The sequence below is a fragment of the Syngnathus acus genome, chromosome 3 (assembly GCF_901709675.1).
Source record: "Syngnathus acus chromosome 3, fSynAcu1.2, whole genome shotgun sequence".
NCBI classification, from domain to species: Eukaryota; Metazoa; Chordata; class Actinopteri; order Syngnathiformes; family Syngnathidae; genus Syngnathus; species Syngnathus acus.
The window spans coordinates 10,402,194-10,426,529 of record NC_051089.1 but is presented as its reverse complement, the minus strand read 5'-3'; the positions used below and the strand labels follow the sequence as shown (position 1 = coordinate 10,426,529).

The 24,336-nt window shown below is 39.2% G+C and overlaps 1 protein-coding gene across 1 annotated transcript; it reads left to right on the top strand.

The window, feature by feature from the left end:
* Positions 1 to 438: 438 nt before the first annotated feature.
* cpne7 (copine VII) lies at positions 439 to 24,336 on the top strand. The gene is made up of 16 exons (XM_037248126.1): positions 439 to 528; positions 2,013 to 2,252; positions 4,855 to 5,037; positions 5,136 to 5,210; positions 6,301 to 6,375; positions 9,566 to 9,649; positions 9,719 to 9,808; positions 10,629 to 10,727; positions 10,834 to 10,920; positions 11,454 to 11,513; positions 12,040 to 12,173; positions 17,563 to 17,617; positions 19,279 to 19,330; positions 19,523 to 19,656; positions 20,216 to 20,452; positions 22,014 to 24,336. Exons 2-16 carry the CDS (start codon positions 2,079 to 2,081, stop codon positions 22,164 to 22,166), a joined length of 1,692 nt encoding a protein of 563 aa, XP_037104021.1. The 5' UTR covers positions 439 to 528; positions 2,013 to 2,078; the 3' UTR covers positions 22,167 to 24,336.

Sequence of the window (24,336 nt, the reverse complement as noted above, 5' to 3'; positions counted from 1 at the left end):
ACAACGTGATTTCGTCATTTTATATCAGCATAATTATACATGGCATCTGCCTGGATTTGATTGGTGTAAAAGCAATATGACGCAAGTTTGATTGGCACATGAGTAAAAACAACCAATCCTACAGATTTGCCTCAAGGGAAGATGGAAAATTATTTGTGGTGTTTTTTTGTTTTTTTTGTCACAGCATTAATGGCTCCTGTCTTTTCAATTTAGTATTTAGTGTCAATTTGCATATCTCATTTGTTTTACCAAGCATGCTGGCTTGCTTTTAGACTCCAACTCATCGAATGGAAGGGAACAAGCCCAGCCTCTCTTGCTCACTCTGTGTGTGTGTCCCTCTCTTTCTCTCCATTTTTTCCACACACTGTGGCGACCAATGAGGGAGGCAAATGAAGCTGCCGCTTTACGGGAGAGCATCAAAAAGTGGCGCACTACAGAAGAGTAAATAAAGAGTGAAGAGTGACATAAATGTGTTTCACTGAGGGAATGAGAAGCCCCCATCTTTGATCTCCTGGAGAAATAAGTACAGTAAGTAGACATCTTTCATTATCTTTACTAGAAATATTTTCTTCTCTATATTGTTCAGACTGGTGAATGTTGAGTTTGTTTTTTGAACATAAGTCACCAAGTTCTGTTTGACTCAGTTGATTTTAATTGTGCATTTCGCCAAGCTCATCTGAGTAGTTTTTGGGTTACAATTTGGTTCCGGGCACTGTCCCTGGTGCTGCACAAGCATAAATATGCAGGTGTACTTGTGGTGGATGATTGTGCAGCCATTGAGCCTACTTAAGTGCTGTACCTGTTGCTGTGTTACAATTAAAGGAGAGCAGATAGTAACGGTGTGCGTACATATATATGTATATATATATATATATATACATATATATACGTATATATATATATATATATATACATACATACGTACATAGTACAAACACATATACACAGGCACGCATGCACACACCCGTTCTCCATGTGCCTGTGTGATTTCTCTTGGCTTCCTTCTCCAGTCCAAAATATGTATTGCTGAATTGTGCATGAATGAATGAGAGCATCTCTTTTCTGTCAGTCCTGGGTGTCCATCTTTTCACCCTCTCCCACCTTAAGTCATCTGGGAATACTCACTTCTGAATGGAAAAACTTTTCTTATAATCTATTTAAATGGTGGTGCCCTGAGATACAAATGATTTCAGATACACACACACACGCACGCACACATGCACGCACGCACGCACGCACGCACACACACACGCACACACACATTGGGGCTGCATGATGTCAGCTGAATTTTCCTATATCAATAATACTGCAATAATTAATGTACTTTAAAAAAAGACATTTTACTATCCAATGAAATTACTACATTTTGTGTGTTATAAAGTAAGTAGGCTCGTTCTTAGCTAATCAATTATGATAACTTGCAATTTTTTATATTTGTACTTTTACTAAATCTGTAAGTTATTTAGTGTTACGCCCCTAGGTATTGTTCACCCATTGAATGGCGATGCACATTTAAAGTTGCATCTGAAGTTAGCCACAAGCTTACAAATTCAAATGAAACGTATTGCTTATCTTTGCAATGTGTCTATTGCATAGGCTATTATTGCAATGAATTTTTTTTCTGATATATTGTGCATGGGGTGTAACGGAAACACAATTGAATTGGAATTTTTAAAGACAAAATTTAAAAGATGTGAGTGCATTGAATCGAAATGAATCGAATCGCTTCACTTTTAAAATGAACCGTCATTGAATTTTATCGCATACCAAGTATCTTGATTCACATTGAATTGGATATTATTGGAGTAATGCAAACCCCAAATAAAGTACACTCCTCTATCCATCTAAGCATGTAATCTAGAGTTGCTGAAAGCCCACTTCCTCCCATTCCTCATAAGAGGTAAAATAATATGGTCCACAAAAGTGCCCCTTGGGATCAGATCAGACTCTCTGCTCAGTTGTCTCCTGCCAGCATCCTTTGCCTAACCGCTTCCTGCTCTCATCCCTCACAGTTACAGAGCACATCATCTCCTACTACTTGTTTGCTGCTCGGCTGCTCCTCTCATCCCCAGGCCAGAATGAATGACATTCAGGAGGCCACCTCCCCCGCCACCAGTCTCGGTGGTCCGGCGACCTGCGTCTCCAAAGTAGAGCTGCGGGTGTCTTGTAAAGCTCTACTGGACCGAGACACTCTGAATAAGTCAGACCCTTGCGTGATCCTCATGGTACAGACCAACGGGCAATGGACTGAGGTGAGAGACTTTTTTTTTCTCTTGTTTTAATATATTTAAGTGCTTTTTTTACATTACTCCAAAAAAACACAAATTTAATTCATATTTCAAAATCCTAAATTAATCTCACTAAAATCCAAATTTTGTTCATGGAACATTATTGTTCATGGAACATTCTCCATTATTGCTTGTTCTTTCTCTATATGCACCTAGTCCAGGTTGTACCCTGTTAAGTTTTTTCATACGATATCCTATTAAGCGTGTTGTTGTGGCAAAATGGACTTATGATTGTACACTGCGCTCGAGTTGTGCTCCAGCTTGAATGTTTATTTTCTTGGACTGCTCCCAAGCTGCTTCGGAGTGTAGGAGGCAAGTCTGTCATTTCCCCTGTTAAGTCTTGGGCAAATGCCAAAAACAATGAGGTTATTCAGTTACAAGTTAATCGTTTTTTTAAATATGGCATGTAAAAAAAAAAAAAAAAACACAATTTAAGGGAAATTGGATCACATAACAGTAACTTGAACTCATTGCATATGAATGTGGTGTATTTAGATATGATTTTATAGAGTGATGGGGAAAAAAACTTGGCAGGGAGCAATGTGGCCAGATATGGATTTTTCTGGCTGTAATCTGAGACACACTTGTCAGATGGGATAGCTGACCCGAGTTTCGTACGGTATCAGCACTTCAGAATAACTACAGCGGATATATATATATAAAGATAGAAGGGTCGCCACACTTAAATGCAACAATTTTGTGATGTTAGAAAATGAGACCAAGAGAAATGATTTCAAAACTTTTTCCAATATGAATTTGGCTAAAACTCGACTGAAACATTTTCAAGAAGGGAAGTAAAAATGAACAATTATGATCATGTGGTTGCACAAGTGCACACACCCTCTTATAAGTGCAATGTGGCTGTGTTCAGAATGAACCAGTCACGTTCAAAGTCATATTAAAGTCAACACAGACCTGCTGCCACCATTGAAAGGCCTCTACTTAACCCAAAATAAAGTTTTTTTGTAATATCACAAAGCCTGGTGTTTGAACAGGTGTGTGTAGACTTTTGAAACTAAAGATCACTCACTTTTGCTTTGGTTGATTTCCAAATGAAATTCTCTTTTTGAGTTGCTGCCAACCAGCAGATGCATGAACAAAAACAACCTTCATGTGTCCATGCAAATGAATGTGTTGGAAAACCGGGTGTTTTTTGTGTGTCAAAGGCTTCAAGGCTAGACTAGTGATCAAACTATCCAGATAAAACTCTTTGGGGAGAACTGATGAAAAGGAACTTTCATTTTCTATGGCAGCGATGTGTTTGTAGCAGAGGCTTCATACCTACAACATCCCATTCTCTGGCACCAGGCATCCTCTGTTGCCTAGATTAACTGTCATCAACAAGAAGACTCATCAAACGCATCCCAAATCTGTCCATCCAGATGGCACAAAGTCAGAAGCAGGATGGTGAGGAAAGAAATGATGGAGAGACGTGCCTTAACTACCATTTCTTTGCTTTTGGGAAACTATACGTGTTTCCACTAGTTGCATTAAAAAAAAAGAAACTCCACATATATTATGGATTCTTTTCAGAAAATATCCTCTGTCATTTGTTGACAAATTAATCTACTTGCTGTTTTTTGTACTCAGGCATGTCTAATATGAAACTAATGTTACTGCTCTCTCTCTCTCTCACTCTCTCTCTCTCTTTCTCTCTCTCTCTCTCTCTCTCTCTCTCTCTCTCTCTCTCTCTCTCTCTCTCTCTCTCTCTCTCTCTCTCTCTCTCTCTCTCTCTCTCTCTCTACCTACCTACCTACCTACCTACCTACCTACCTACCTACCTACCTACCTACCTACCTACCTACCTACCTATCTATCTATCTATCTATCTATCTATCTATCTATCTATCTATCTATCTATCTATCTATCTATCTATCTATCTATCTATCTATCTATCTATCTATCTATCTATCTATCTATCTATCTATCTATCTATCTATCTATCTATCTATCTACCTACCTACCTACCTACATACCTACATACCTACCTCTGTCTCTCTCTCTCTCTCTGTCTATCTATCTATCTATCTATCTATCTATCTATCTATCTATCTATCTATCTATCTATCTATCTATCTATCTATCTATCTATCTATCTATCTATCTATCTATCTATCTATCTATCTATCTATCTATCTATCTATCCATCTATTTTGCTAGTTCTCGAAAATTCAACCTTCAACACACTGGACAGTTTGGAAATATTTACGCATTGGGAGAGCAGAAATGTTATAGGGTGAGCAGATGGGGCCTCAAAGAGCTCAGCTTTCTTGTCAGGCAGTCAAAGGCAGACTCGGACGTCATCCGTGTACTCAGATTAAATGTCAGAATCCTCCAATCTTCTCTCATATATTCCTCTTGACCGAGTGCGTCAAGATTGGTCCAGTTCAATAATAGAACATTTGTTTGAATTCGTCTCTCTTTTGTGAGAATATAATTGCAAAGATAGGACCCTTTGGTCAACTAAAAGCTCTCTCTTTCTCTTCTGACATCGATTCAGTCATGATTGATGAAAATGAAATGTCAGCAGAGTGCAAAAGTTGAATTGGGGGTATTTTCTCTCAGTTGGACAGGACAGAAGTGATCAAGAGCAACTTACATCCCGTCTTCGCCAAGGTTTTCTCCTTGGATTATTACTTTGAAGAGGTTCAGAAGCTGCGATTCGAAGTGTACGACATCCACGGCACTCACAGCATCGGGACACGTGATGACGACTTCTTGGGTGGGGTGGAGTGCACGCTCGGTCAGGTACGTGTGAATTACATACAGATCTTCAGTCGGATCCGTCGTGAGTCACTGTTGTTGTTTGATGTGCGACTGAGCCGATCATTCTGTGCTTTCTGCAGATTGTGGCCCAAAAGAAGATGGTGAAGCCACTTCTTCTCAAGTATGGAAAATATGCTGGCAAATCCACCATCACAGTAAGTCCTTTAAAATTGCAACTGCATGACTTTGTCAGGACTTTCTGCTGCAGATGTCTAATTTGGCACATTTTTCTCAGTTGCAGCAATTCATTTCAACCGCAAAGTAGATATCATCCTTCTTCCGACTCCATATATATGAGACTTTTGAAGGTCCTATTAAGTTGTTTGAGTAATTAATCAAAACAAATAGTCAAATCTGTCTTCATGAATGGCGTTATTAATGTAAATTCTTTGAGTCTAATTGCTCTTATTAATAGGATTTTATGAATCATAAACACACACATTGATTTGAGACTTTTTAGGATGTTTTCTTTTTTTAGGGTTGGATTGTTTACACAATGGGCAGCTTCAATGTTGTTGTTTTTTAAGCCCTAATTTTGTAGGCATTGGAATATCTTTTGCATTCTCTGTAAATGAACAGCAAGGTGTAGTATTTGGCAAAAAGTCTGAAATATTTTCTTTTATGACAATCGTAATGAGTGTGGTACGTATACACTTTTGGTATCCAGTCATTTTTAGTTTAGTAAAATTCACAACACTTCACAAGGAACACAGAAACCAAGTCCCCATAATGCAGCAGCTATTAGGCAATGGCCCATTAAGTTTGTTTTTCCGGGTGGGTACCTTCAACCCTTAATTTAAAAGACATACAGTATATACTGTATCAGTCCACTCATGTCTTGTTTTAAGTGTCCAGCAAACCAGTTTTAATTAGCAGTTTAATTAAACAGTTCACTATCTACAGTCTACCACAAAACAGTCTTCATGGTGGCTCATTTTAAGTAAAGTTGAGCCACGTATATCGACTGCAATTGATTCTCGTTGAGGTGTTGGGTGAACTGTTCCCTCTTGCGATGTTTATGATAGACGAAAAGTTTTAAAGTGGGTATATTACTGATGGAAATTTTTAAAAGATATTGGGATCAAAAAAACTGAATCGTAATTCTTGTTTGCATTGACATGGCACAACCATTATGTTTATTTAGCATGACATTTACTTTCCAAGCATAGATCATATGTATATCTTTTTGAGAAGTATTATATGTTTTTGTGAAATATTATAGAATAAAATCTTATCTTCTGTCAGGTACATGCCGAAGAAATTTCCGGCAACAATGGCTACGTGGAGCTGGCGTTCTGTGCCAAGAAGCTTGACGATAAGGTGAGCGAAGCGCATTTTTATATGTTCAACATGTAGCATTCAACAATCTAATGTGATTCAGTGGAAGACTTCTGCCAGAAATACGTTATTAAACTGATGCCTTGAGATACCGGTTTAGGTTATTCTGTATCGACACTCAGATTGCCTTGATTAATAAAATTAAAAAGAAGTAGTACTTTTTTAAAACACACAGCATTGACATAATTAAATTGAGTGTAAAGGATTAAACAAAATTGGCTCCTGTTTCAATTTAAAAAAATCATTGAGGTGTGTGAGCCATACAATGCACACATAAAGACACACAACAAGGAAAGCTTCACAAATGACAGTCATATTAGTCATTTGTTACAAAGGACAAATAATGTATCCCTGTGACTGTGAGTATTGTTTTTAATGTCTGTCTACATCTGTTGCTCCACCATTTGTGTTTTAATATCTGTAGCTTGAAGGATTGTAACACTGCAGTACAGATGCTATGCATTATCACATTAAATTGCACATACGTAATTTCACATCTTACTGCTGACCTGAGCTGTTCTTCATCACATTGTCAAAATTCTTTTCTTCTGCTTTTTGGGGCTTTTTGGGGCTGAGAGCATATTTCAATCAAAAAAGCTGCAGGAGCTTATATCCAATTTAACTGCGATGCTGTGAAAGTGCTTCATGTTCTCTGGAGGAGCCTCATGCGCCTGACTTGGAGCATCTCACCACTACTGGACAAAAAAATAATAATCATAGTCTTTCCCAGTGTACATTTCATTTTTCTGGAAATTAGACTTGTGCAATTTACAGCCACTCCTGGGACTGAACTCACACGTGCATGAGGGCAATGATCGAGAGCCGTGATTAGAAATCCTCCAAAAGCGTATCCTCGTGTGATATTTGTTTCATATAGGCTTCTGGGGCTTATTTTATGCAGGTCTTTCAAAGAAACAGCCTGCCTAATTTACTTATCCAGTATATACAAATATTAGGTTTTCAGTTTGTAAGCACGGAAACAAATAATAGGCAGCTTCCTTGAAAATGCGATGCTAAATATTGAGATCTTCTTTTTGTGTACACACACAACAGTTTTGAAATTGGGCCATGGGAAGGACTGTTTAAAAAGACATGACACTGTTCTTTACAACACCCCAAATATTTATCAATGTAAAGAGCGAAAGAACAGGTTCACAAATTAAAGGATATATCTATACAAGTAACACAACAACAGTAGAAAAGATGTCAAAACTCAAAAGAAGCATTAAAACTGTCAATTTCTGAGCACTAAAGGGATATGTTGCATGGAAGGGATTTTTTTTGCCACTAGACTTCCATTGCCTTAAGCCATCATCAATTGAGAGCGTCGAGTAGCCATTCTCATCAATATGTTATTACAGCTAGATCCTCCTCAAGCATGATGGATTTAATAGTTTCCATTCCACGCTTATGCCTTGAGTTACAAGTGACCAGATTTACAAGCAGTAGTTTTGTAAATGGCAAACCATTCTCCAAAATAGAGGCTTTGAGCTGGTTTACTGTCAAACTAACATAAAACAAAGAGAATTACACATAACTGTACCTTAAAGTTCGCTACCTTTATGCTTACTCATAATAGGGAACTTAAGGGAAAGCTATAATTGGACACATATGATGGAGCAACACATGTAGACAATAGCAATATATTCTTTATATTTTGTGAAGAACACTTTTACTTTTACAAACTGTAAAATGGTGTGCTATTTTCTTTTTAAATATACATGACAAAAATTTAAAATGAATAGATTTTCCATTTATTTCAATCAGGAAATACGATCTGCATCTTGAGTTTACGAGCGTGGTCATAGGACGAGTTTAACCACTGCATATAAATTAGTCAAGCTATATAATTGATACTTTTTTTTACAATACTTTTTAACCGGATGAATCCATTCATTACTATCGTAAATCAATTCCATGGTGGAGTAGGACTAAATTGACATGTGAAATCATGTGCATTGCAAATCCATCTGGGAAAGCGTGAATAGAAACTGTTTGGAAAAGACAAATGAAACCTATTTGCGATCCTGTCCGATTATTTGACAAACCCGGAGCGACTTGAATTACTGAGCGTATTATTAGTTTTTGTCCAACACTGGCACCCGTTGATAACAACTGATGATCTCTTGTTTTTAAGTGTGTGTGTGTGTGTGTGTGTGTGTAATCACTCCAACCTGTTGACCCACTCATACACACACGCACACACTCACGCACACACGTCATCAGGCAATTACACTGACCGGCGCAGGGGAATTAACAATGAAATATCCTATTTACACATAATGACTTGTGCCAGTTGATCATTCATTCAGGCTCGTTGTAATTAGCCCGAGATTACATTTGGACTTGTCTGATCTGTCCGTGTTGCTGCCGGTGCTGCTGGCTGCCCGTCACCATGACAACAAAGACAGGATGCTGCAGCTCCTCATGCTCTTGTCCCTCAGGAGATGTATCAGGTTAATGTGGCGGGAAATGCAGACTTAACCGTCTCATTTGGAGTACGAGACAATACATGCACTTACACGTATTCTACATACTATATACATGGGATGGAAAAAGCCAACTACTCAAGAGTGCATCATTTATACCCATCCTGCCCATGTCAGCAGGGTTAATAGTTTGCAGGCTAAATTCCAAAGTAATGATCTCTCCCTGAGCTTTCCGTATAGTATGAACACCCTCGTGCAACAATGCCAGCTTTTCTAATCCAATACATTGAAGTGTGTTGGCTGGAGAGAATACCCGGTGGTCGCGTATGGAACTAGTGTGAAAGCGATGCGTGTTAAAACACTGACATTGATGATCATTTAGCGTCGCTTGTCCAAATGAGGAGGCACCTAGCAGCACAGTAAATGTTTGCGCTGCTTCTCTCTGACCTTTAATCACAGACACAATTACATCTGCCTCCACAATCACCGAATATAAATCAACCTCAATGAGCCTCCCCCATGATATTTGCTTGCAAATGCCATGGAGATGATTGTTGAAATAACCCATCATCAGCTAATGTTGTCTCTGTGTCAGCCTCATGATGAATTTCGGAAAGACTGCGACAAAATTACGTGCGAACACGATTAAACAATATTAACAGCAACACGGTTAAATTGCATTTTCTCCTCTTCAGAGCCAGAGGGCCACTCATTTTAGTCGTCTCCTTTTTCTGCCTCTGCAGGACCTTTTCAGCAAGTCTGACCCCTTTTTGGAAATATATCGCATCAACGATGATGAAACGGAGCAGCTTGTTCACAGAACTGAGGTAAAGCTATCACCCTCTCGGTTCCGCCGCAGACAATTCCATGGCCCTCTTATCTTCCTCCTCATTCAGGTTATAAAGAACAACCTGAATCCTGTTTGGGAGCCTTTCAAAGTGTCTCTTATATCCCTGTGCAGCTGTGATGAAGACAGGAAGCTTAAGGTAAGCCAACTCAAAAAATATCATATATGTTTGCTTGCTTTGACTGGAATCAATCAAACAAGAAAAAGAGGAATAACAACTGGTGGTGGTGGTGCAATATAGAAAATTGAAAAGACCAGCAAAATGTGATTCAAGTCATAGTTCAGAAACTGATGACATCATTGATATTTGCGGTCCCCAACTTTTTTTTTTGCACCATGCACCAGTTTCACATAAAGACGTAGAAGCTGATTAAAATGAATAGTTCATTCAGTATGCACTCAGAAAAATGAACCATGGCATACTTTTCTTTTAATGATTTGCATCTTAATTTAAATTATACCACTTTTAGATTGTACAGTACTTGCTCATATTCATTAAAAGCAGCATAAAAATGTGGCTAGCATTGTCGAGCTGCATTTTTAAATAGCTGCATCTAATTACGTGTTTTATTGTTCATGTTAGTGTTTGTTTCCCCCAGTTGTGTAACGGCGTGACTTGTTGTGGAGTGTCTACGGACACATTCGTAATGCAATAATAAAAATGATAGTAACACTTTCTTGATAGTTGTTGGACTGAATTGAGAAGAACAAGTATGAAAGAAACATTCAATTAACCTCACTGTACTGAGAATAAGCCGTATCGAAGACCGATGGATAGAAGTTAATATTCTACCTCGATCACTCTCTGCTTGTCATTCGTTTTTTGCCGCTGTAACAAATGTGGTGGTCAAGAGAAGTACAAGACAAGAGATGATTGATGAAAATTGCATGGCCTTGTGGGTCCCACTCGCAGAAATAGAAGAAAACAGTGTTGTCTGTATGTGTGTCTATGTCTCCAGTGCCTAGTGTGGGATTATGACTCCAGGGGGAAGCATGACTTCATTGGAGAGTTCTACGCTACTTTCAGAGAAATGCAGAAAATCTCCAGCGGAAATAAGGTCACATTTTCATTATACATTTGCATCTCAAGGTTAAAACCTCTCACAGCCCAATCATCTGCCTCAACAAGTGGTGAACGCTTTTGTTTTTGTATATATATATCAGGTGACGTGGGATTGCGTGAACCCAAAGTACAAACAGAAAAAAAGGAATTATAAAAACTCAGGTGTTGTCATCTTAAATGATATCAAGGTAAGACTCAATCTTCACTATTCAGTCATCAATATTTGACACATTTGCTTTTCCACCTACATGATAGCCTGACCCAAGATTGCATCAAATTCATCCTTGCATGAATTGCATGTTGGTAGACAACTCTACGAATTTCCATTTTCTCGTGTGATGTCCAATGTGTGCGATGCCATTCAAGCGTATGAAATATCAATTTGAGTTCAGGGTTTGAAAATGTAATCAACTCCTCCAAAACGATACAATTTTACAATATAATACATGCAAATTTAAAAGTAACCCAGTCTGTTCAAAATCTTCAGCGTGTGTGGGTAGAGAAAAAACATGTTTTAGTGCCTTTTGTATGCAAATATGCATTCCTCAATGGACTTCAAATCTCGTTCAAATAAACTTATTTAAAAAAACTAAACAGAGGTACAAGATTTAATATGACAGCATTTGCCTTAAACAGATGGCTAAAACCAGATGGCGAGCACCCACTCAACCGCTCCATGTTTTTCATTTTCACTGAATGAAATCTTTTTTTCCCCTCGTAGCTGCACAGAGTTTACTCCTTCTTGGATTACATCATGGGAGGATGCCAGATCCACTTTACGGTAAATAATGCTGTTTTCTCACCTTTCTGTCTCTGCGATTTTAATTGTGTTTGCACCGCGTGAGCTACGTAACTATAGGCTTGCAGCATCACAAGCAATGTGTTTTGTTTGAAGTCGGAATTGTTCAACTTTTTTCACTCCGTACACACTCATGCATGTTTTCCCTTCCTGTGCATGGTTGCAGTTCTTGCTGTAGGCAGCATCATTGATTCATTTGAGCCTCCTTCAACTGGTGCCCTTTGGTGGGCCTTGAGCGCCTTTTCTATCATCACTTGGACTCCTGAAACAATGAATATTAATGCTAACCACCGCCGCGGTACATAAAGTTTGTCAGATTCCAAACGGAGGGAGATTTGTGCTCAATCTGTGTGGGCGTATAAAGAGCAACAACTTGGCACCGTTCACATCATTTATTCTGCATATTTATACATCTCTGACATGAACCGACAATGATGGTTTCTCGAAGTAAACAATTGTTTTGTTGACCCCGTGTTTTTTCAAATTGCACGATTCTCCTCCTGGCCAGGTCGCTATCGACTTCACGGCTTCAAACGGAGACCCCAGGAATAGCTGCTCCTTGCACTACATCAACCCCTATCAGCCAAACGAGTACCTGAAGGCTCTGATAGCTGTGGGCGAGATCTGCCAGGACTACGACAGGTTGGTCACGGTTTTGCATATTTGTTCATCTATCTATGTTAGGGACGTATAGTGACAGGCAGAATGATTAAATGCTCATCCCCTTGTGAGGAGAAGTCACAATTTACTTCCATAACTACCTGTTGCCTTTTGTGCACGGGATTAAGAGCTTTGTCTTCAGCTAAGCAGGCCCACGTTTGACACTAAGTTAGTTTGTGAGAAAATTGGAGACTATTCAAACATATTTTTGCGACTTTTTGTGTCGTGGAAGAATTTCCTAATGTAAATTGGCTGAATCACGTTTGGGAACAGCCGTTTATGGTTGAATGAAGACCATGCGCCCTAGGATTTTTTTATGCGAGTGCAAAGTGATGATTTACAGTTGATCATTTGCTTGTGTGCCTCGCTTTTTTGTACTGTGGAATGGCATATGGTGCATATACAATAGTGTTTATTGTTAATGCCGTCATCTGATTAGTGAGTCACTTTTTATGTCTTATTCTAAACACAAAATTTGCACTGTCCTCTCCTGGCACTGTTCTTGGAAGCTAATCTGCCAACCAGCAGAGTCGCAAATGTTTTATAATAATATTCAGGACACGCTGCTTGCAATCTTGTGTTTCCATATGGGTTGGGCAAATATATTAGAAAAATGTCATTTTGCCCTTTAGATTGGCCATTGGCATTTAAATTTCATTTTATTAGAACTTTCTTTGAAATGATTTCACTGACATTTAATGGTTCATTCTTGTATAACTAGTGTGGAATTTCTTTTGTAATGTTAATTCTTATCAGATCGTTATTGTGCTCCAAAAGATGTTATTATCGGTGGCATATTGCAGATCAATAAACTGTGTTTGTTAAATGTATAAAATCAGGGAAGGGTTGCCATCGTGAAGTGTGGCTAAGCAGTGCAGCCAATCATAAGTGCAAATTAAGTGCATTAATTACACAAGAAAGCATTGAAAATTGAAGACTTTAATTTCTGCTAGCTGACTGGACTAACACATTAAGCCAGATGAAAGAGGACCGCTTTTAATAAACACTTGAAACACCGTACCAATTTGCTCAAGTGTGTAGCGATGCCACCTTTAAGTGATTAACAGCTTCACAAATATTTGCACTTTGTAAAGACGATAATATTTTTAACACCATGCACACAGCATCGTGGTTCTCTTATACTGGTCAGTAAAGACTTCACTCACGATCCTCAGCTATTTACGACTTCGAGATTTCGAGATGGAATAAAACTCTGGACTTCCCGTGAGTCAATATGAAGGGAGCATACAAACGACTCCTTGAAACGACCAAATAGTGGCTAGCGGAACTGCAGACGGTCAACATGAACTGTGACAGTTTGATCAATACCACAGTGAAGGCGCTGCGAGACTTTGATTTTAATTATGTATATTTTTGAATATTTCAATTGGATTAACTTTCCATGGCTGTAAACTTTACTTATTGAAATTATACAGTCAAGGGGCCTCTATCTAGTAAATTAACAACAACAACAAAAAGAAGAAAATCAAGATGTATTTCTGATTCAAGGCTCACTTCTGAGTGGAACTACTGAAATTAATTAAAGTTTGATATTCTCATTTATTAAGATGCATTTCACAAGGAGAAAGACGACTATACAATTTTCACATCTTTGTCCAAGAGAAATATTTATAGCTGGTTTCTAACCTGCATGCTAGAAAACGATGAGTTCACGTGATAGTACTCTATATGGAAATGTTATCGCATATTTCGATCCGTATACTGTGCTATTTACAGGGAGCGTCACTGTTTTGCATGTAGCGCACCGATGTAGATCTATTTCTGCATGTGGATAACTGTGTGATAAGGTTTTTTGTCTAGCACCCATCAGCTTTGTTTGCATGGGCTCATTACAATGGACCATACACACGTGCAGACACACGCATGCACACACGCCATTACAATCAGCAAGTGACACAACCACACCAGGGAGTGGAATCATATTGTGAATCATTGAAGAAGAAGCATACTTACCTGTAAATGCTTTTGCTGTTATTCTGGCTCCATGTTGAATATGAAGATGTCAGATGGATATTCAAATCACACACAAGCACAATTCTATTACTTATCATGACCTGTTTTAGAGTGAGACCGCCATCATCTGTTGAACCAAAGCCAGATGAGGATTAAGACTGGATTCTGATTTATGCAGATCTTCCTATTGAATATCAGGGGAGTACAGTCTGGCTAATTATAGCATTCCAGAGATAACGCTGGAGACACCGAATAAGCATTTGTCATTTTGTTTATCTGCTTGTGTGTTTACATGGAAGCAGAAGATCATCTTCCATGCTAACGGGTGTTACATGCAGCAGCCCTTCTTTGCAAAATTGAAATAGTGAGGTACAAAATGTGGGCAAGCAAACCTTTTAGCCTTTAGTGAATAGAGGTGACGTGGGTTTTTAGAGTCCTTGCAGAGGAGTGCATGATGGAGCTAACATGACAAGCTTTTGTCTGTGTGGGCAGAGGCTCATTTACCTTGCTGAGAGTGCTGTTATGCGCCACGTGCTGACAAAGTGGAATTAAAAAAAGAAAAGAAAAAAAAGGCCACTGCAAACCTCACTGCAAAACTCTATACCGTATAATAGAAATGTATCATTTGTGCGTTCATATACAACATGTATATATTTGGAAGATTAATGTGGGCGTGAGCGTGCTCACATTTGGAGGTGCATATGTTGTACGATTAGGAACAGCCTGCTCGGCTTGACTCACTTGTCCGTCCCCCCCCCGACCCCCGCTGGTAGAACAAATTTCTTTCAGTAAAAAAAAATCAACTTTCGTCAATGGTGTATAATAAATCCTGCAGGTTCTTATCAGCTGTTTTAAAGGTGTGGAGTAATGAAGGCCACACATTTTAATCATTTTTTTGCCATGGGAGTAATACAGAAGTATACTGATGAGTTAGTACAATTCAAAAGGTTTGAGGTAACCGTTTGCAACGATTCATTTAGATAGGAGAAAGGAGATGATTAATATATGATACCTAAATGAATCATGATGATTATCATATATTAAGTCTGACAACTTGAGTCAAAATATATGACAACAAAATAAATATTTGATTTGACTAGAAATATTTGTTTAAGTAACACAAACTTAATGATTATGTATAAATTGGGGGGTGGGGCAGGTGAGTGAGTCTAACATTGCAAAAGGTTTTTCAAAAATTTCCCAAAATAACATGGGCAATTATGCTATTTTGCCAAATGATAATGCTTGCACATAGCGCAATCAACTAATTTGGCAGTTTTGATTTTCCACTCAGTGCTCTCTCTTGTCACACACCAAAACACAGATTGGCTCAATTGTCTCACCTGTCAGAAAAGATCCATATTATTATACTGTGGGACATTTCACAATGACATCAGATTCAATTCCAGTGTAGTAAAAGCCCAAGCGATGTCCAATCATCATTGGTAAACAAAGCCTTCTATGTCATTTGACCAAGGCAGACCAATTGCGAAAACAGGGTAATTGGCTTGAACAAAATGATTTCAGCATTCTTCTCTCTAGCCATCATCTGAATGAGTGAACATGTCATTCAAATTGATGTTATTTGAGGTTAACCGCTTGCAAAAGAGACAAAACTCTGGTCATGATTTGCATTTCAACAGCTAAGTTCTTTCAACGATAGATGCGGAGGAAATTCTGACATGGTTGCCGAAGGATTAGCTCATTAAATCAGGAGACTGTAATAAATGACTTTAGGATGGATCTTGAAATGTGTTGAATGTAGGCGTAAACATATATACTATCGGATAATCATCAGATTTAAAAACATGTTCTTTTTGGTGACAATCTGGTTCCCAACCTAACCTTGTGCACTTTGTAGGTTGTCATTTTGTGTATCTATTCAGTGAAGTTGACGTGGATTACGGGGCTCTTCCACGTCACTGAATAATGAAACTGATGAGGACACCTAAGGGACTTGAAACATGTACAAAGAAGAAGCCATATCATAAAAAATGCAAATTGAGGAATATATTTTCTGTTATTGACATTTTAGACACGTCAGAACTGAAGATGGGTTAGCAAGAGGTTGGCTATGAGGTGCATTTACTGTGAAATAAAAACAAGTCAAATGGCTTACAAGACAGATAGCAAAGACCAACCAACCAAATCAAAAACAGCGGGGAGGAAAAAAACGTCCACTTTATGACTCAATTTCCGTGTCATGTCACTTACAACTTTTATAACAGCCTCCATCTGTCAAAATCTGTAATGGTTTTGAGATGATGACAAGTTTAAACGAAAATGCTTTCCTCTTGTATACTATACGTACTGTGCAATTCCCTCTTTGCCAGTTTAGCTTTGAACTGGACACAGCAGATGAATTGTACTGTGATATCATATTGTCGACCACAAAGTCCATCCATCCATCCTTTTTCTGTTCCGCTTGTCCCCACGGGGGTCGGAGGCTATCCCAGCAGTGGGCACACAGAGACTAACAAACATCCACACTCGCACTCATACCTAGGGGCAATTTGGAATGCTCAATCGGCCTACCATGCATGTTTTTGGGATGTGGGAGGAATGCCCGGACAAAACCCACGCGGGCACGGGGAGAACATGCAAACTTCACACAGGGAGGGCCAGAGGTGGAATCGAACCCGCACACTCTTAACTGTGAGGTGGACGTGCTAACCAGTGCCTTACCGTCATTTTTCAATCATTTCGGAAAACAAGAAAAACACAGTTCTTAGAACCCAAGTTGGTGTTTCATTTTTAAATCGCTATTGTAGCAAAAACTTCAAGCAGATGGGTGAACAAGTAGGCAGAAAGAAAAAGAAATTCTAATGTGTGCTCCCCATTTTTTCTTGTTTTCCTAATATATTGAGAAACGACAATTGTATTTTGGTGCTTATCCAAAAATTAGTTCTTTATTGTGAAAGCTTGCTTGCATTTCTGCATTCAAATTTTGATAGTTGGCAATGATGAGTGCGCTAATGGCAGCCACAACCGGTAACCCAGTGTGCCAGTTGAGACGAGCCCTGGATTCATCACTTCAGGTCATTTGGCTAGACTTACAGTGAGTCTTCATCTTGCCATTATTAACTGGTGGCATGACAATTCGCTCTCAATGTCACATTATTATCAAGATCATCGAAGGAAAATGGAGAGGAGAGAGACTGCTTGCTGGGCTCTGAGAAGAGAAGGTGCAGCAGCTGCCTGCGGGGACCGTGGGAGAAATTTCAAATTGTAATTCAGCCTTTTAACATTTATGAAATGCAAACAAGCAGGAGGTTTGACCTTGAAGATGTGAACAGATGGATAAACTATGAAAATGTTTGAGATGACTGACAAAAGCCTCTTCTATACGCTACAGTATTGTGCCTGATAGATTTTCTTCTATTTTTTTTCTTTCCAGTGACAAAAGATTTTCAGCCTTGGGATTTGGTGCTAGAATCCCTCCAAATTATGAGGTGAGTTCGCCTTTATCATTTTGCATCAAGTTGACCTTCACTTCAGGCGCCAAATTATGTTGTTGTTTTTATTCATTAAATCCCTACGTTGGAATATCAACCAGTTCTGAGAAAAATAATTTGTCGGCTCGAATAATGGACCCCTTGGTGGCGATGCTCAATTCACATTCATTACATTCAAGAACTCATAAGTGGAAGAGCATTTCTACGTGAGTAAATTGGACTTGGGCAACTGCAGGCCTCTCGTGATTGGCTGCAGCTCCGGGGAATCGTATGAAACGACAGTCACACACGATAGTGAACACAAACCAGCTTTTAAGTTTTAGTGGTAATTTCTCTCCCTTATATAGATTGAATGGTTGGAGATGCACGCTAAAAATGATGTATGTACGTTGTTGTGCGCGAACTGATAACATTAATGGGGAACATTTAAATCTGAGCTCTGAGCATATGGTTAGCGTGTCTGTCTTACATTCAGAGCTTCTGAGTCCCTTCTTGGACGTTATTGTGCAGGGGCAGCCACATCATTAGGAAAACAATTCCCGGCGTCTACGAACCTCATAAAAATTGATGAATGCGTTCAATTCAAAGCAATTATTGCTTTAATCTTAATTCACATGCTTAAAAACAATTTACAATGCTTAATCTATCATTTTGAAGTGATCATCAATTACCCCAAACGGAACTAATGCTTCATGTTTCCCCTTCTATTCCATTTGTATTAGTATGAGGAGGTGTGAATTCAATTCAACTTGATTTTCTTTTGTATGTTCTCATCATCATAATTGCTTATGTTTGTGTTCTGGGGCATGTGTGGGACCCAGGTAGGGCTTTTGATAGGGGGGATTTTTCAAGCAGTTTCAGTCAGAGAAATCATTGTAAATGCAGGTTCCTTTTCCCCACAGAGACAATTAGCAGGATTTTTGGCTTTTTTCAACATCCCCCTTGCTTAAATTCACTCTGAGAGTAAGTAAAAAAAAACAGCAGAGCATGATTATGACTTTGTACTGTTAAATAATTAACTTTTGCTTGTGGAAGCTTAAGTGAGACTAATTACATGAAATATGCCGCAATAGGTTGTTGGATGGAGCTGGCTCGTAAAAAAACATCAAAGTGGAACACCTGAACAAGTGGCCATTACTGATGTCATTTGTCATGCCTCTTTATTGCTGATGGTATTAGTCACACCAGTGCGGTGTGCAGTGAAGCACCTTCAGAGCGGCTAAAGGATGATTCATTCTCACAACAACCTCAACCTAGCTACTATGGACTGTATAGATCAGCTGCATTTTACATTCATGCTTTGAATCATTTAAATTCGAAATACGCAAGCCAGGTGGAGAGGAGTTACTTGGTTTGGCTGACAGCCGACGCTGCTTTTGGGGAAAGAAACTATTTTTGATTAGAGGAAGAATTTCATTGAAAATGCATGGTGTGTTGTATGTTGGCAATTTGAAATGATCTAAAAAAATGCATCATTTATTTTAATACGACAGAATACTCCCAACCTTCTCTCAATTTATTGGTAGTAATTGTTCTTAGAAGCTGCTCTCGAGATTGGTTCCATTCAAATACCTCTTTCATCTACTCTAGAATGGACAAGGTTGTTCTATTGTTAAAGAAATATGCAGTTATTTTCAATTGACTATATCTCTAAACAGGTGTCTCATGACTTTGCCATCAATTTCAATCCAGAAGATGATGAATGCGAAGGTAAGATTGAATAGCTTTATGCAAATAATGCTCCGTTGCATATTGTCTGAATCAGTAGTTCTACATACGGCAAAGACTTGTGCGTTTTGCCCTTCTGAATTTGTCATAGAAGAAAACATTCCTATCTTTACCCAGCTGCATCTTTTCTCCTTATTGTTGACCGATGCTTGTGTTTTTGTTGTGTTTGATCAGAGATTCAAGGAGTGGTTGAGGCTTACCAGAACTGCCTCCCTAAAATCCAACTCTATGGCCCTACCAATGTTTCTCCCATCATTAACAGGATAGCCAAGCTGTCAGCTGGCGACGGCAACATTAAAGATGCCTCTGTGAGTGTCTCTCTGCATACAAATGGATGATACACATGCAGCCTTTGTTATATTGCCTCCCGCTGGGTCCCTCAAGTGAACAGCCTGTGGTTTCACTCACTCTTTCTAGTACTGTAATCATGCCTAAAGGCAGAGATGAGAAAAAATACCTTTATAAATAGACAAGTATTGTTCTCTTATCTTGGACTGCTTTTACATACTAATGTCATATCGGTGGTGCATACCCTTTTATTGGCATTTTATATGCCACAAAAGGCCAATTATATGATTACTCTGCTTGTTAAACTCATTTTAGGCATCAGGATTCATCTCATTAATTACTCAAAGTCAATGCTTTTCATCATGTGGCCGTCAGGGCATGTTTTATTTGCTTATTGTTTTCAAACCAGATATTCATCTTACAATCAGTTCTGTGGACAGAAAATGAATCTCTTTATTTTTTCGTTGACTCAATAGAGCTTGGTTAAAAAGTGCTGTTACCAACTCAAAACCACATCCTGCCTGCTGTGTAATGAGTCTGAAGGCAACACTTAAATGAACATGCTCTATCTTCCAACAGCGATACCACATCCTGCTCATCCTCACCGATGGCGTGGTGACGGATATGGCGGACACACGCGAAGCCATCGTGAGAGCCTCCTACCAGCCTCTCTCCATAATCATCGTTGGGGTCGGCAACGCGGACTTCACAGACATGCAGATTTTGGATGGGGACGACGGTGTCCTGCGCTCCCCGAAGGGCGAGCCGGTCCTCAGGGACATCGTGCAATTTGTGCCCTTCCGGGACTTCAAAACGGTCAGTTATGTACCTCCGTCAAGAACAAAATGTTTCGTCCACAGAAGTTAATCTATTTATTTGTGCAACTTACACAGTTTTTATATGGCATTTGATGAAAGTCAGGTTTTCTTCTTGTGGATATTTCAATATCTGAATTCTGTATCAAAAAAGCACATCCACAACTTTACCACCCTCTAACTATTAACAAACTAAGGATTGACCCAACTAGTCAATACACCATCTTTACCACTTTTTAAATTTTGAGGGTGGTGGAGAGAAACGCGAATCCACTGTTAGTTTATTTTTCACCAATATTGACAGTCTTTGAGCTAATTTGTGCCTTTTTAAAAACATACAGACTAGAAGAGTCAAAAGCATCCGAGTTATTGGCAGTGTTAAAAACACTGAGAGCAGTGTCATTTGCAAGCCAAGCAAGTACCATTAGGGTGTGCGCCAACTGCTTCTCTTCACAGCCTTATCAAAAAGCATATTTTAATATTCTACTTGAGGTATATTTGGGCAATAAATATTACGTGTTGCCAGTGATCACAGTAAAAGTGCAATTTACCGGAGGAGCGTTATCTAGCTTATTATCTTGAGTGACACACATGAACAATAAAAGCGCTGTGTTCCAATATTCATGAGTAAATGTGACATTCTCAGTCATGTCCTATAACACAATATTTTACTCTCCAAAGAGCAATTGTCAAGTAAGAACAGGTAAAGAGGCACATTTTTGTTGGTGTTTTACCCATTTTACTTACAGCCTTGTGTGGAAATCATCATTATTATTATTATTATTATTATTATGACTAATTTAAATACAACATTATTTTTCGAGCAATATGAAGTGTTCTCAAAAAGCTCCTGAACTGGTGTCACAAAAGATTTCAAACCCAAACTTGGAATTTCCTCCCCTTCAATATTGGCCAACCACCATGTCAGTATGTCAGCTTGGAAATGAGCCTTAAGAAAAACGAGCACTGCGCTGCTATAATTCATGGCTGCTCACAATGCCCTGAGCAGAAAACAAGTCGTTTGTCATTTGGATTTGGAGGTGTATCCATTGTGACACCAGTTCCGGAACGTTTCTGACACACCTTCAGGGATAAGAACTGTACAACCTTGCAGCGAGAAAAAAGCACCTCCAGTGCTAGTCCTGTGATTGACAGGTGATCCATGTGTGGTGTACTCCTCCAGCCCACTCACCCAAAGTCAACTTGGATAGGCTCCAGTTTCCCCGCACCCTTCATCACGACAAGCACTAAAGAAAATGAATGGATGGATACAGATTGTGGCAGAAGACGAGGGTGGGGCTGGGGAGGGGGGGGGGGCTGAAGAATTGCATGGCACCGCAATGACATGAAAAATGGAGATTGCCTTTTCGATGAGCCTATCTATACTCTCAGCTGCGGGAAAGTCATGCGTGGGGCTAGTTGTCAGTCTATCAACGTCTGTGCTATGATTGACAAGTGAAATCCCTTTGGGCTGGAAACCCAAAAGAGTTTCCAGCTCAAGTTAAGGAGAGGAATAAATGAACTTAGAGTACTGCAACTTCTCACCGCTGCTTGTATTACAGGCTTCACCGGCAGCCTTGGCCAAATGTGTCCTGGCAGAGGTGCCCAAGCAAGTTGTGGAGTACTACAGCCATAAGGCCATCCCTCCTATGAGTCCAGTGAGGGACTTGCCCACGCCAATCCTCAGCCCGGTTGCCACCAGCCCGACACCGTAAACAAGTCCTCAACCGTATCTGTCCCTCAAACTGAGACAAAGAGAGGATGCCTGGCCCCTGGGAAAAGATGAGGAAAAACTCTTGTTAATCATTTATTCCACTCCTACTTTCTCCCCGGGACTGCGAGTTACGTTTTTCTGCTCGGTGTGGATTCAGCACATCTCTCTGGCTTTGCAATGGAACCATCCCAGCTGAATCGGCATCTGAAGGATTATATTTCTTTGCCATGGCTTTGTGCATGCCAGCCAATCTGTCAGCCATTAATCACAGACGGAGGACAGATCATCTTCGCCGCCCGTGAATTGCTTCCTCTTATTTTTCAGTAACATTTAATTTTATCATCGCTTAAAAATAAATTTCAAAGAGTAACACAAGCAATCAGGCTATAATACATTCATCACAAGGGCCTACGATGAAAGGCGAGACATTTTCCATTGTGGGCTTGCTACACTGACCATCAGTCATCACATATACTTGAATGTGTTTGACTTCATTCAAGGGCAGCAAGAAATTATTGATCGAACCTTCAGGAGGGTGACACGTTAAAATTTCCCACTCCGTGCGGTTCGCAAAGGTCATACTCACACAGACCAAACTCTTAATGTTTCGTCATGGATTATCCATCGTGGAATGCTGCAAGGTTCTGTTTGTCCTGTGGAGTATATGAAAAAAGGTAAGTTACTCTAGAATGCAAGATACTCCGCCGTCAGACAATCAAATGGCTGAGCGGCATCATGTATATAGTGGAAGACATTGAACTGAATATATTTAAAATGTCTGATGCCTTGCAAAACTGCAATAGCACCACTCCTAATTGCTTGTTGAACATGAGATACATATGTCCCAAGACTTTTGTCCAGATAAGCACAGTGTTTACGACCTTTTGCGGTCAGCGCGGCACAACTTGTTGGTGTCTTAAATGTGGTTTGCTCAATAGTGATTATAGCTACTTCCCAGATGATTAGGATATGAACCATTACCGCCATAATCTCTGATTTGTCACGTGTCAGGATTATCATTGTCTACGTCTGAGAAACTGCCTCTTATCTACTGCCTTCAAGACGTGACAGGCTCAAGTTTTTGTAACTTTGTCAAGTGGCTAAAATATTAAGTGTTGTTTCAACCTTTACATCTTTATTTTGTGCAACTGTTGTGTAAACTGTTTCAATAATCAGATTCATTGAAAGCACAGAAACAGAAACCCAAGTTGTAATATTATTATATTCAGAGTTGTGCCTATATGAATAGTTTATGTTTGAGATTCAGTGGATATAAAAAGTCTGCACACCCCTGTTCAAATGCTAGGGTTGTATATATAAAAAATGAAACCAAGGTTAAATCATTTCAAAACATTTTTCCACCATCAACGTCACATATAACTTGCCCAAGTCAAATGGAATTAGAGAAGAAAAAAATCGGAAACTTTCTGACAGGGGAACTAAAACTAAAAAAGGAGTCAGCACACACCTGCCATGATTTGAAGTGGCTCTTATAATAATAATATTCAATTACAATGATTCATCATGGCCTCATGGTTTATATGGCAAAAAAATTACATGTGAACAATGATGTGTAGATTTTTTTTATATGCATTGTACATTGGTAATTTTAGTTTAAAGCAGACATGCAGTGATAAAGAACCTGTGAGATGTCTGGGATTGAACCAGACACCCTCGTTACAAAATGACACTAATACCTCTTCCATGGTGTGCAAAAGGTCATGGAATTTTTTTCGAAAAAAACATATTAAACTTGTGTTTATATTTTTATTTAGTGTATTGCCTTCACCAAGTCTTTGCGCTATTGCTGTGTATAACTGCTGTGTGTTTAGTTTTGCTTTGCTAGTGCATGTTTGCGCAAAAACATCAACTTGAAAATGACACCGTCCGTCACTGTGTCTACAGCTTCTTCTCACACACATACACACACGTTGGAGGAACAAACATGACCGTGACATTCATTTGTCCTCTGGATCTCCCAGCTTTCCCTCAATGCACATTATTGACTGGCGGATGCACAGCATGCACATACACCAGCATGCCGTTGTTGGACTGTTTTGAACAAACCAACTGTGGAGGACTGGCCTGTGACAGTGTGGATTGGTCCTGTGGGCCCAGATTTGGACATGTATTAATGTAATGTAAAGGAAGACCCTGTTACTAAAAAAAAG